The 15,275-nt window shown below is 39.6% G+C and overlaps 2 gene segments (V, D, J or C); one reads left to right on the top strand and one right to left on the bottom strand.

The window, feature by feature from the left end:
• Nucleotides 1-10,250: 10,250 nt before the first annotated feature.
• LOC128617752 (probable non-functional immunoglobulin kappa variable 6D-41) lies at nucleotides 10,251-10,797 on the bottom strand. The segment is given in 2 exon segments: nucleotides 10,251-10,624; nucleotides 10,749-10,797. Coding segments are annotated over 2 exon segments (423 nt in total).
• Nucleotides 10,798-11,018: 221 nt separating this feature from the next.
• On the top strand, nucleotides 11,019-13,657 carry LOC128618443 (Ig kappa chain C region, B allele-like). The segment is given in 3 exon segments: nucleotides 11,019-11,165; nucleotides 11,673-11,707; nucleotides 12,393-13,657. Coding segments are annotated over 3 exon segments (435 nt in total).
• Nucleotides 13,658-15,275: the final 1,618 nt, after the last annotated feature.

The raw sequence follows: 15,275 nt of genomic DNA, 5'->3' as shown, positions 1-15,275 counted from the left end.
TTCATACACTACAGACACTTTGGACATGCCAATCAGCCTACCATGCATGTATTTGACTGGGGGAGGAAACTCCACACACAGGGCAGCGGTGGGAATCGAACCCCCAACCCTGGCGGCGTGATCCGTACATGCTAACCACTAAACCACCGTGCACCCCATGCTATATGTTCAAACGATTAAAACAAAAAACAAGGTAATAAACCCTGCCTGAGAGAGTAACAGCTGATTTTATTGAGTTCCGTTGATGTTTCTGACTACACAAGCAAGATGGTTGAATATAATTAATGATAGTTTGCACACGAGCGTTTGATGAGGATGGTTTTGTTTTGGGCCCCAAAAGTTTTGGAAACCAACAGATCACACACACAGACACAGACCAGTGTAAAAGAATTGTGTCAAATGAATAGGTAGGTGTGTGCATCATGACTGAACTAGTAAGCAGATAGTTACAGGAATGTTGTTTATGACTTTCAGCTCATTCTGAATGAGTAAAAAAAAGTTACACTGTGTCGATACTTAAATGTACAAAAGTGTGTAAAAATAAAAGGTGAATGATTTGAACTAAAATTAGAAGGCAGGATATGTAATTTTTCAGTGTGGTCTGAACATTGTCACTCAAATTAGTGTTTACTATTGGATTAGGGACAGACTAGTGTTCATACCTGTTCTAACCATGTCATTAAATTAAAACTGATTGAAATTGAGTTATTTTTCCTCAAATAAAGCTGAGAATCTCAGTGTAGCCCAGTAGGAGAGGAAAGATAATATATTCTCTTTCATTTCTTTTGGGTATGATGTTCTCAGTTTGTGGTGTTATGGAAAATGTTATTATATTTAGTATTTGTTTGTGCTTGGTTATGACAGGGCAGTACTTCATTTATATGTTCATTGTATTTCTGTTGTATGCGTAATTTCATTCAGGTCAAGGTCTTCATCAGGACTGGAAGAAGCTGGTCATGTGGAGGATAGAATGAGAGAGAACGGCATGAAGAGAGAGAAAACAAGAGCGTTGTGGTTAACAGTGTGTTGAAAGTTGCGTCGTGAATAGATAGCGGTTGTTAGTTCAATAACTTGAGATTAACTGTACTTGACAAAAGTGGAGGACATTGGACTTTCCATCCAAAACATCTAACACTGAATCAGCCAGGAGGCTGGATACCCGTTAGCTCAGTATCCATTAGCATTTCTGACACGGAGTGACACAGACATTAACGGAGGCGAGCTCTCCCAGCAAACCAAAGTGAGTTTAAAAGCTGTGGCTAGGCCACAGAGACTCCAAGGATCTCACATACAGCGGTCGAGTTGCCATGAAGTTCAGACTTCCTCTGGCAATACTGGAAATCCTCACACTGACAACAAAGACATTGTGCCACCGTGACCGGAGTGCAGCCAGTTACTCCTCACCCGTGAATGAGTTTTACTTCATTTAGCTCTTACAGTGACCGAAGCGGCCATTTGTTTTTAGGCCTGAATAAACATGAGTCGTGCATTGGGCCTGCAACTGCACTAAGGAGTAGAAGTTTTTTATGGTGTTTGTGTAGGTGAGCACACTGTACCTGTAAATAGTATGTTCTTAAGGTTAATATAATACATACATGTTAAGTGCATATAAATAAGATCTGGTAGCAAAGTACATATTTGTGTTCAGCTGTTTTGAGTACAAATACAAGAGGTAGAAACTTGTGTAGACTGCAGTAGACTAATATCAAGATAATAAAGGACTGGACAAGATCTTGAATGACCTCTGTGGACAGAACTGACCAGATCCTCCTGATATAAATGAGAAACCTGCATGACCGAATCAGGTTAGGAATATGAGGAGAGAAGTTTAAACGGTTGTTCAGAACTAGCTCAAGGTGTCCTGTGTTGTCACATGGTATGATGCAATAGTTCTTCTGGAAGATCAATAAATCTTGACACGGGGAAGGATCTCCAGGGAAATACAGCAGCTCAGTGTTTCTGAGACTTAGTTTCAGCTGATGAGCTGTCATTCATGATGAGATGTCTGCTAGACATGCTGAGATCTGTGCAGAAACATAAGGTGCTGCAATTTATGGAGGAAGAAGAGAAAGAGTGGAGGATTCAGGAAGTGGGGTAGAGGTACAGTACAAATAGAGGGTGATATGCAGGGCAGGGAGAGCAAGAGTGCAGGATACAAAGTGAAAATCTGAAAAATACAGCAGGGTAACGCTGATACCTAGAGATGAGGAAGGATGGATGAGGACGAGGGCCAAAATGTTTATTTTGTGTCAGAAGGCAGTTGTAGAAGGTCATGTTATAGGAGTACAAGAAAAAGATATGAGGCAGAAACTAAGGCTGAGCATAGATTCATAACAGTGACTGATGTCAGAGATAGTAATGGCGGCAGGATAAGTGATAGAGACTAAAAAAGAAATCCACCAAACAACTTCATTTATGATAACTAGAACCACAATCATCTAGAGAACCTCAAAAGTACATTCTTAAATTAAGTATTTTTTAGAACAATGCCTAGGAGACAATTAACCATATGTATTGCTTGTGCACCATTTCAATTTTGGGCTCAGAGGAGACCAACTCTAAGCCGTGGCTCCTGCTCGAGATACTGCCTCACCATGACTGAGCTGTGTCTGTGTTCTGGTAGCCAGATTTGGATGAGTTCATCACCATTATTCCATGGCGGTACATGGGGCATTACTGGTTTTCTATTGGCAAGCGGCGAGAAAGAGGAATAATACAAGCAAATGAGGTAGAAGGTAAATTCATATGTATATTAATATAATCTATTCCTTGTAAAGACTGATAAAGGCCTTCAGATCTAATCCTAAATCTTTCTTTGCTGAAGGTATTTAATTGAAATTTAACAAACTAAATACTCAGTATTCATATCAGGATTATTGAGAGATTTCTAATGTGGGTTGTGAGTTAGTGTGGTGTGGTTCCTCTCCAGATGTTACTTTCACCCATCTGCTAGTTGGGGACTGGTGTGATGGTGTTGGAAATGCTGTTACACCTAGTGTATTAATCACGTCTGTACCCCTGTATGTTACTCACACTGAAGTGAAATAAATATTCAGTTACAAAAAAATCACAATTATTCCTTATATAGTGAAATTCCCCATACCAAGAGACACGTTACATTTTAAACATCATATTGTACCTAGAATGTATTAGTTAGCTCACAGCTTCCAATCCCTGGTTACTGGGGTGGACAATGGGTAAACCAGGGTTAGGAACCTGTGAATCAGCCAATATCAGTATACCATGAACACTGATCAAGCACGTGGTACCTCAAGCAGCAAGAAATTACACAGAAGTGAGGAGGAACACTAATATCTTTGTTGTTAAAATAGCTTCATGTGATCCAGGGTAAATAAAACCAGTGAGCAGGTAACATTACCTGAGTCTCACAGCTGATCCTGACTCAGAGTTCATCCTCCAGTCTGAAATCTCCCTCTACTGAGCAAAATGCTAATGAAGGTATTGCTATATGTTCACAAGTTTAAAAGAAATAACAACAAACGGACAACAACAACAAAGGCAAGGTGATGAAACCCTGCCTGAGAGAGTCACAGCTGATCCCAGTGACTTCAGTAGAACTGACTCTCCTTCTGACTAAGCAAGAACAAGATTTTTACTTTGGGAACCCCAAAGTTCTGGAAACTAACAGATTACACACGCAGACACAGATGCGTGTAAATCAGTGGTTCCCAACCTTTTTTCCAGGAGACCCCTATTTTAACATTCATTATCCTTACCCAGATATGTTGTGGCAAATGGCAGGATGAGTCTGGTTGTGGCATGGTGTGCAAGCTTAGACGCGAAGCCAGGTCCTTTCACGAGCCAGAACCGTTTGTACCCGTGTTCTTTAAAGAATCTCTTCAGAAGAGAATTTCTCTTAACATCCAAGAGCTCATCCCCCCCTTCTAAATATCCACATCTTCCTTCTTTGTGGTGAATGGATCCATTACCCATGCGCATTTAGTGACATGTTGATCAACATCCTAGAATCGTGACTTCATCTCCTCCTGTCGCAATTCCATGTGACGTGTGAACTCTTTACTCAAGGATTCAGGTAAATTTCCCTCAGTTTGTTTGAGAAGTGATGGAAAGTGTTGTAGGTCCTGTTTTATCAGTTTAGTCTTTCTGAATTCCACTTCATACACAAATGCATCAATGATTTTCTGCATTCCAGGACGTTTGCATCTGCACTCTGCATGCGCCTTTTTTTTTCATTGTCTAGGTTGAAAATATCAGACAGGTATGATGTTCTAATAAGAATTTCATTGGTCATTTCGTCAAGCAGTTTCTGGTTGTTCATAATAATAATAATAATAATAATAATAATAATAATAATAATAATAATAATAATAATAATTTTATTATATAATAATAATGATAATAATTTTATTTTTTAAATAATAAACTTTATTTTATAAAGCACCTTTAAAGCAGCTTCTCAAAGCGCTGTACATAAAATCACAGTCCACAGAAAAATAAAACAAATAAAAGTTAATAAGAACAAAAACAACAACATTAATAATAAAAATAATTATAAAACAATCTAAAAAGACAACAGCAGTCGAATGCAAGTTTTAAAAAGTGTCTCTTGAGAAGAGCTTTAAAAATGCCTAAAGTCCGGGCTTCCGTGAGTTCAAGAGGAAGAGAGTTCCAAAGTGAAGGAGCATAGACAGAAAAAGCCCTGTCACCCATAGATTTTAGGTGTGTTTGTGGAACAGTTAACAGATTACACTGTGAGGAGCGCAGTCTGCGATTTGGGGTGTAAGGGATAAATAAGCCAGATAAGTATTGCGGAGCCAATCCATGTAATGCCTTGTATGTCAACATCATGATCTTGAAATCGACACAGAACCTGACCAGGAGCCAGTGTAAGGACTTCAAAACAGGAGTAATATGGTCACATTTCCTGGTTCCCGTCAGGATCCGGGCGGCAGAGTTCTGAACATATTGCAGTTTGTTCATTGCGGTTTTAGAAACTCCTTCTAAAACGGCATTACAGTAATCCAGCCGTGTGACAACAAATGAATTAATCAACTTTTCAACGACAGATAAGTTTAGCATTGGGCGTGGTCTGGCTATATTTCTGAGGTGAAAAAAGGATGCCTTCACAGTGCCCTGAACAAAAAAGTCAAAAGTGAGGCTGCGGTCAAAAATTACACCAAGGTTCCTCATCTTACTTTGGGTCTCTAAAAGAGAGCCATCAACAAACAGAGACAGTGGAGCCGCTTTGCGAATTTGATGACAGGAACCTATAAGCATAACCTCAGTTTTCCCGCTGTTCAGGCACAGAATGTTATTGTTCATCCATGTTTTTATCTCAGAAATACAGTCAGAAAGATAACAGGCATCAATGTTTTCACCAGATTTAGAGTGAATGTAGATTTGGGTATCGTCGGCATAAAAGTGATAATGGAGGCCGAGCGATCGCAGCAGATGCCTAAGTGGAGATAGATAAATATTGAAGAGTAGAGGGCCTAGAACTGAACCTTGAGGAACACCAGTGAGCACCGAGCAAGTGTCAGACCTAAAGCCACACATAGAAATAAACTGGGAACGGTCAGTAAAATAGGATTTAAACCAGTTTAAAACTGTCCCGGACACACCAAAAACACTTTCAAGGCGGGTAAGTAAAAGACCATGATCCACAGTATCGAAGGCAGCTCTAAGGTCAAGATAAATAAGAAGTGAGGTAGCTCCAGAATCAGAGGCCATCAACAAGTCATTGGTGACTTTGACCAACGCCGTTTTAGTGCTGTGAAATTTCGAAAACCTGACTGAAGGGGCTCAAAGAGGTTATTGGTTGTAAGATAAGTACAGAGTTGAGAGGCAACAACACGCTCAAGTATTTTTGCCAAAAACGGAAGATTTGAGATGGGACGAAAATTGTTAAAATCATCCACAGAAACATTTTCTCTCTTTGGTACAGGTGTAACAGCAGCAGTCTTTAGTACTGCTGGAACGACCCCAGTCTCCAGTGATTCATTTATAATGCTGAGGATAGTAGGGCACCACACAGCGAAGCACAATTTGAATAAATTCGTAGGAATTGGATCCAGCAAGCAAGTGGTAGATTTCATGCTGGATACCTCCCTTGTGAGAGCCTCAGAATTAAGCAGTGAGAAATGAGTGAAAGAAGCACCAGTGAACCCAGATGGACGAAGGATTGAAGTGGCACAGTCAGGGTTAACAGGAATTTCTTTGCAAACATTAACAATCTTAGAATTAAAAAACTGTAGAAAAGAATCACAGAGCTGCTGAGAAACAGGCAAAGTGGTAATAGCATTAACTTGAAGCAATCTCTTTATGGTTTGGAACAAGTGTCAGAGATTATTTTGATTATTTACAATAGGCTGAGAGAAGTAAGAGGATCTTTCAGTCTCCAGTAATGCACGATAATCCCCCAGAAGATCCTTCCACGCTTGATAGTACACATTCAGTCCAGTAAGGCGCCATTTTCGCTCCATTTTCCGACATACAGCCTTTCTAGAGCGCAGATTGTCATTATACCAGGGAGCAGAGCGGATGAATGTGACCTTACGTGACCTTAGAGGAGCAAAAGTGTCAAGATTAGCAGCAAGAGTGGAATTTAGCTGCAGAACTTTCTCCTCCAGTGATGAGGGATGAAGATCACTTAGGATGGAAACCACAGAACTGGAGACTTCCACTTCCGGAAGGTTACTGTTCGGATGGTAGGCTCACTTGAATGATACAGTTCGAGGTTAAAAAAGACAGCTGAATGATCCAATGACAGTCCAATGTCAATAGATGAAAACTGCGGTACAAATGAGCCATTAGCAATCACAAGATCCAGCGTATGACCCTTGTTATGAGTAGGGTCAGTTACAAACTGTGTGAAGTTAAAACAATCAATTAGCGACAGAAATTCCTTAGCCGCCACAGAGTCACTACAGTCCACATGAATGTTAAAATCTCCCACAATTACAATTCTGTCAAACTTCATACTCAACATCGATAGGAAGTCCGCAAACTCTGACATAAAAGCTGCATGTGTCTTAGTCTTAGGTGGTTTATAGACTGTAGCGATGATGGTGGATACAGGAGCGGAAATACTCAAGACCAGGCATTCAAATGATGAAAACTGGGGAACAGACACAGCGCTTGTGTTGAACTTCAGGTTGTAAACCACAATAATGCCTCTGTCTCTGCCAGATAGCCTCGGGAGATCTAATACTCCAAAGCCCGCTGGAGTGATCTGGTTAAACAGGAACCCATCATTTTCTTTATGCCATGTTTCAGTTAAAAACAAAAAGTCCAGCTTTTTATCTCTAAGAAAATCCGACAAAAGCAGCATTGAATAATGCGGCATAAGCTTGGGTCTGAAGCGGAGACGACAGTGGTTTAATCTCCACGCTGGGAACCGATATTAAATTGCTGTGATCAACACCAGTATGGAGCAGTTTGTTGGTCTTACGGTGACAGATAGGGACATTGATGTTAGGAGAGGATGAGACAGCAAGACTGCGCCTCAAGCCCCGATGGATATATCGCTTAGGACGTAGCAGACAAGCATCTCGACAGAGATTGTAAGAGTCTTTGGCTAGGCAATATCAGTTCTGTTTTAGATTCAATAGCTGGCGTGTAGTGTACCTTAGCGCCATGGTCGGTGAGTGCACACTCGCAAGGCCAGAGCTAGTGAAACTCCAGAGCACAAAGTCGTACAATCCTCACACACGATCCACACACGCAGCCGAGCCGAGGCGTTGATTCGAAGTTACACGCTGCAGGTTATTCCAGGTGAAGCACAGAAATAAACAACTACAGTCCAAAATATATAAAATGGCACCACCATATCGCAATCATAACGGCACTAAAGACAATGTAACTTAAAAAACTCGCAGTTATTTATTTGTTCAGTCTCAGGAACTCATTTATTTTTTCTTTCAGTTCAATAAAACGAACCAACCCTTGGCCCCTTGATAGCCAGTGCACTTCGGTATGAAGGAGGAGTGTCAATGCGCCTCATCTTCACACAGCTTTAATAAAGTTGACTATTTTTACAACCATTTTGAGCGTTTCATTCAGCTCATCAGAAGGTGTTTTCTGGCCAGGGCTTGACGGTGTATCATACAGTGAAACACAAGACAGTCAGGAGCCTTTTCAGCATGCGACTAAATGATTATCGGGAATGTTTTTCTTGGTGAAGTACGTATCAATTGCATGGAAAATATCTTCTCCTCATGTCGTTGTTGATAAATTTGTAGACAAAAGAAATTCCTGCTTTATTTCTGGGTCTTCAATGTACTGCACATATGCAATGAGTACTGCTTCATCTGCCACAGTGGAAGTTTCATCAAGTTGGATAGAAAATTGGTGCATCTTTAACTTTTCCTCCAACCTGTTCTCCACATCAGCTGCCATTCTGTTGATTCTGTCTTTTACTGTATTATTGGACAGACGTACAGTTCAGAAGCCACCTGTGTCCCGTATATTATTTCTGCCATTTTTACACAAGCGGGTTTGATCAGAGTTTCTCCGATGGTGTGCAGATTTTTGGACAATTAGGACGCAACCGGTGCCTGTCTCTTTTGATTTCCAGCTTTAGTCAAAGCATCTCTGATCTTCTGGGACCAATATGATATAACAAGTTCTTATTTCCTAAGGTAAAATTTTCTGGATTGACCCACCATCTCTGGGTGTTTGGTGCTCTGATGCCTTGCTAGTCTCTCAGCACAGATTATACCCTCAATTCTCACTTTGCCCATTGCTTCAATGAAACCAAATTCGAGATAACTGTCCAAATAAATCCTTGTTCTGTTTTTAGCACATAGATTTTTCTCTTCTCCCTGGCACTTTGCTATATTCATTGTTTGAGCAGTCACCCTGTTGTTTTAGAAAGAGCAATGTTAAGATGTTAAGGAAATGGCTTCTCTTTTCATATATCTTACACACTATTATTAGAATATTCAAAATGGATTTATTTATTGTGCTGTTTTACATTTTATTTCTTCCTGTTGTAACTCTCCAACTAGAGTGAGCTTGGTGACCCCTCGTAAATCTTTATCGAGCCCTAGTGGGGGTCACGACCCCTGGGTTGGTAACCACTGGTGTGAAAGACCCAAAATTGTGTTGATTGAACAGGTGTGTGTGTGTGTGTGTGTGTGTGTGTGTGTGTGAGTGTGAGTGAGAGAGACAGAGAGAGAGAGAGAAAAAGAAAGAGAGACTGGTTGGATCAGACCCAACAGCAGGAGTTGCAGTAACATCAGAGCAGGACAAATTGGAGGAAGACTCTGTTTAAATGAAGGGAGTAAATATGAGTAGAGTGATATCATACAAACATACATATACACACAAACACACACATACAGACATACATACAAACAGTACATACACAAAATGGAAACAAATAAATAAATAAATAAACACATTTAAATATATATATATAAAAAAAACACGTTTTTTTTGTTTTGTTTTTTACACCACTAGCAGACATGAGGAAAAAAAAAAAAAAACTCGTATCAGTAAAGAGTGTGGCTGATATCTTTGTGAACAAAGTGGATTACTTTCTTGATGATGATTTTTTTTGTTTGTTTTCTTTTAAAATTAATTTTACGGATTTATAAGAAATAAGAACAGTAAGCACACATTGTCCAGTAAAATTACACAAAAGGACAAACAACAGAATTAGGGTTTTTGTGTGGTTTGAAATAAAGAACTGGGTAATGGCAGGAACAGCTTTTCAATTTAAAATATTTGCGATTCAGAAGAGGCAGGGCATGATTACGATTGACGTTTATCCGCCTTTTAATAAGTCATTATTAAATGACTTATTAAATGACTTAATAAACTTATAAACTTATTAAATGACTTCATTATTTATACTTATGCAGTGAGACTCAATGAGTGTCACAGTGAATGTTATAAGGCTCCTCTCTAATGGTTTCATAACAGTAAAAGCAAGTTAGTGAAGAGGAGTAAAATTTAATTTAGTCTTTATTCAATATCACAACCAGCCTTCACTGTAGATATTGATCTGTTATCTCCAATGCTGTTGTTCTTTCTGAAGATCTGACCTGTAGCACCATGACTGAGAAAACTGGGAAACTATTTATCTTACAGTAGTGGACGTGATGGACTGTGTGCCGTGTGGTGTGATGATTATTGAGAGATTTCTAATGTGAGTTGTGAGTTAGTGTGGTGTGGTTCCTCTCCTCCACAGAGTGTCATTGTGTCATATCACATCCTCCAACTCAGCACCTGCAGTCGCTCCCAGCTGCAGCAGTGCAGTCTCTCTACAATCTGACTGAGGGAGGTTTTTGTACGCCTCTATAACACTGTATGAACCAGTAGCCAGAGATGAAATGGTGACTCTGACAGTAATAATCTCCTGCATCTTCAGTCTGGACTCCATTGATGGTCAGAGTGAAATCAGATCCAGATCCACTGCCACTGAAACGAGCTGGAGAACCCGAATGTTGCTGATTTGCAAACTTAATCAGGAGTTTAGGAGCTTCTCCGGGTTTCTGCTGATACCAGTATAACCGGTTGCCGTATGAGCTGTGAGAAGACACTCCCTGACTGATTCTACATTTGATGGTGACTGTTTCTCCTGGAAGAGCAGATTTCACTGCAGGAGTCTGAGTTACTGTGGCTTGACCTCTGCATTCTGAAAAAAAAATATATATGATATTGCACTTATATTAAAAGTAAGTGAAATATTATAACAGGAACAATGAGTGTATTTGTATGAACAGATCATTGTAGAGATAAAATCTAAAGCAGTGTCTGACCTTGAGTCCAGAGGATCAGTGTCCAGATGAAGACGGGGATCAAAGTCATGGTAGCTGTGGGTGAAGTTGCTGTAGCAGCAGCTCTCAGTCATGAAGTGTTAAAGTCACAGCGCTATAAACACTCCCAGAGCACTGAAGCATGTGCTGCCAATGCAAAGTGGCCTCTAAGTATGGAGACGCCTTTACCACATTCCCCCAATCCTACTGTAAATCTCACACTACTACAGAGTTACTGTGTGAATTTAGCTTCTGGGGTCAGATGGAGATTTTCTGGAAAACACTTTTAGGTCTAAGATGCATAAATAAGTGAATTAGAGAGAGAAGCTTAAACTTTCACTGGATGGTGTTTGTACTGAATGTTAATGAGTTTCTCACTGTAGTGGATTTATGGTGGAAGAAGCAGCATCAATGTTGGCAGTGAGTAAATACACACTAATATGTTGACTGTAAATTAATGATTAGATTATTGTAGGACTTGAACATCATATCATAACTTTCTATCAGTCTACAGAAGGAGTGGAGAATTATTCTCACTTTAGCTCCACACATTCAGTCGTATATTGCAAATTTATCATTAGTACATCAGCATTTTTACTCAGTGATGCATTATAGGTAAAACCTGTGCAATTGCAGATCTCCATTTTGTGAATTTTCAGCTTTTAGTTTGTGTAATTTATTTGTGTGACTTACTCACTACTTGCATCCTCAGTTTAGACTGACAATCTTGATGTTCAAAAAGAGGAAAAAAACACTAAAACGTAATAAAAACAGTTGGAGAGTTAGTGTATTAATCAGCTGATGTGAACAGAAGTTGGTGTTTTGTAGCTGTTTTGTAATAAAAGGTTTAAATGGATGGAGAGAGCAGTGAGTTTAGAGCAGCAGGGTTTTTGTACGGCCACTAAACCTGTTTGTATCACTGTGGAGGACTTTCGGTGGAGGAACTAAACTCATTGTGAAAAGTAAGTGCCTTTTGCTTTCTAAAACCTCAAAGATTCTTTAGTTTATTTACACAATTCAATGAAATGTATAGATTTACTAAAAATAAATGATGTGACATTTATAAAAACACATACTGTAGATCTTTTCTATAAAATAGAGAAATGTGATGTGAAGAGGAGAGAGCTGCTTCTATAAACACTCTGCTTTCGTGTCATTTTGTAAAATTCACTTCATCTCTTTTTAAGATTCAGGTGAAATGTTAGCTTTTAGTTGATGTAATTGTTGCTTTGCGTTTCTCTAATTCATCATCACAATGGAAATTTGTGTAACAGTGAAGCATGAACAATAATCGTTTATTGCTAATTTCCCATTAATGATAAGTCATAAATAATTATTAAGATAATCTAAAAAATTGAACAAAGATAACTTTACTGGATAAAGATAACTTTACCCTGGTATGATGGTTATTTTTAGCACAGTGTTCTTTTGATCAGAAGATGGAGATTGTTTTGTTCGGCTGCAGTTTGGTTGGATGACGTTATCAGAATCGTGTTCTGTTGTGCGATGTGCAGATAAACTACTGCATCTGTTCTACAGCCATTAAACTGAATGACCAAATATCACCATGTTCATTATGATAGAGTTCACATTAACATTAATATCATTGTGTGTGTGTGTGTGTGTGTGTGTGTGTGTGTTCTGCAGCTGGTCCGGTGGTGAAGCCCTCCGTGTCTCTGCTCCCTCCGTCCTCTCTGCAGCTCTCTGAGGGATCGGCCTCGTTGCTCTGCCTGCTCTCGGCCTATTCTCCACAGGGGGCGCTGCTGAGCTGGACTGTAGACGGTGTCGAGGTGAACGAGGGGGTTCTGACCAGCACAGAAGAACAGAAGAACGGCATCTACAGCCGCAGCAGCACCCTGACCCTCAGCAAAGAACGCTGGGAAGAGGCCGAGGTGTTCGGCTGTACCGTGTCCCACCACGACACCACTCAGATCGCCTCGTTCCGAAAGAGCCGCTGTGAAGTCCACTAGAATTCAAGTGTACACTTTAAAACACGCTTAGCAGTCTGAGGTGGTGTCAGTGGTGTAGCTATGCTGAAATAAAGCTTCAATGTGGAAAGCATGTCTCCTTTTTCACTAGTGAAGTGTCTTGTGCTGTGCTTGAGTGAGTTTGGCTGAAGTACCATGAACATCTGCTGAAAGTGTTGATCTATTCTGGGACTCAGAGGTGTTCATGCAATAGAACTTTCATTTCTTATTTCTGTGATTGGTGAGAATTTGCATAAACCTTTAAAAAAAATTCTAACACAATCCAATAAAATACATTAAAGAACAAACTGAGTCAAGAGAAAACATAAAAAAAATATTTTCTCTGTGTTTTTAAAAGGAAATACCAACCTTGATCAGGATGAAACCTCTCTCAGATCCATACTCAAGTTATAAACACAGGTAGGCACAGGGCAAAACAAGGATTTAAACTATTATAACCTGGACAAGGGAAACAAGTTTTAAAAAAACATATAAAAGAAGAACGACCCAGAAAATAAAGTGCTAAAAAAACAAGGAAACACATATTAAGGCAGTAATAGAGTCCTATTCAAGACCGAAATCTTGTTCATTGTTCATGTTCACACAGTCAGATCAGGCTCCTACAGGACTTGATCTTTCTCTCTGAGATGACGCACATGTTCTAGGAAATGTCCTGAATTTGAAAGTCCTGAAAGGAGTCTTCCACTGTAATGTATGAGCAGAGCAGGTAATTTACTACACACACCCTCATCGCTTCTTAACACTTGCTGTGTGTTGAGAACACAGGGCTGTCTGTCAGACAGATTTGTAGGCTGTTATTCACAGAAATGAATGAGGTTGTTACACCCAGTGCATGAAGACACGACTGTGAAATCTCCAGAAAACAGTGGAAATTACAGCTGTCTCTCAAATCTCCTGATGACCTTTACTGAAGTTCTCACTCTCCTCTGTTTATAACAGCAGGAGAAGAAAGAGCTCTAATTGATATTTAATCTTTATTTAGTCTTGCTCATGTAGTGATGGGTCTGTCAGCATCATCATCGCCCAGAGACAACAGACTGCTCTGAGTTAATCATGACTGAACTAGTAAGCAGATACTTACAGGAATGTAGTTTATGACTTTCAGCTCATTCTGAATGAGTAAAAAAAAGTTACAGTGTCGATACTTAAATGTACACAAGTGTGTAAAAATAAAAGGTGAATGATTTGAACTAAAATTAGAAGGCAGGATATGTATTTTTTCAGTGTGGTCTGAACGTTGTCACTCAAATTAGTGTTTATTGTTGGATTAGGGACAGACTAGTGTTCATACCTTTTCTAACCACATCATTAAATTAAAACTGATTGAAATTGAGTTATTTTTCCTCAAATAAAGCTCAGAATCTCAGTGTAACCCAGTAGGAGAGGAAAGATAATATATTCAGTTTCATTTCTGTTGGGTATGATGTTCTCAGTTTGTGGTGTTATGGAAAATGTTATTATGTTTAGTATTTGTTTGTGCTTGGTTATGACAGGGCAGTACTTCATTTATATGTTCATTGTATTTCTGTTGTATGTGTAATTTCATTCAGGTCAAGGTCTTCATCAGGACTGGAAGAAGCTGGTCATGTGGAGGATAGAATGAGAGAGAACGGCATGAAGAGAGAGAAAACAAGAGCGTTGTGGTTAACAGTGTGTTGAAAGTTGCGTCGTGAATAGATAGCGGTTGTTAGTTCAATAACTTGAGATTAACTGTACTTGACAAAAGTGGAGGACATTGGACTTTCCAACAAAAACATCTAACACTGAATCAGCCAGGAGGCTGGATACCCGTTAGCTCAGTATCCATTAGCATTTCTGACACGGAGTGACCCAGACATTAACGGAGGCGAGCTGTCCCAGCAAACCAAAGTGAGTTTAAAAGCTGTGGCTAGGCTGCAGAGACTCCAAGGATCTCACATACAGCGGTCTGAGTTGCCATGAAGTTCAGACCTCTGGCAATACTCAAAATCCTCACACTGACAACAAAGACATTGTGCCACCGTAACCAGAGTGCAGCCAGTTACTCCTAACCCGTGAGTGAGTTTTACTTAATTTAGCTCTTACAGTGACCGAAGCAGCCATTTGTTTTTAGGCCTGAATAAACATGAGTCGTGCATTGGGCCTGCAACTGCACTAAGGAGTAGAAGTTTATTATGGTGTTTGTGTAGGTGAGCCCACAGTACCTGTAAATAGTATGTTCTTAAGGTTAATATAATACATATATGTTAAGTGCATATAAATAAGATCTGGTAGCAAAGTAGATATTTGTGTTCTGCTGTTTTGAGTACAAATACAAGAGGTATAAACTTGTGTAGAATGCAGTAGACTAATATCAAGATAATAAAGGACTGTACAAGCTCTTGAATGACCTCTGTGGACAGAACTGGCCAGACCCTCCTGATGTAAATGAGAAACCTGCATGACCAAATCAGGTTAGGAATATGAGGAGAGAAGTTTAAACGGTTGTTCAGAACTAGCTCAAGGTGTCCTGTGTTGTCAGATGGTGTGAACCAATAGTTCTTCTGGGAGATCAATAAATCTT

This window comes from Ictalurus furcatus, chromosome 14 (genome assembly GCF_023375685.1).
Source record: "Ictalurus furcatus strain D&B chromosome 14, Billie_1.0, whole genome shotgun sequence".
Classification (NCBI taxonomy): domain Eukaryota; kingdom Metazoa; phylum Chordata; class Actinopteri; order Siluriformes; family Ictaluridae; genus Ictalurus; species Ictalurus furcatus.
Note: the sequence above shows the minus strand (reverse complement) of the source record. Positions and strands in the feature narration are given on the sequence as shown.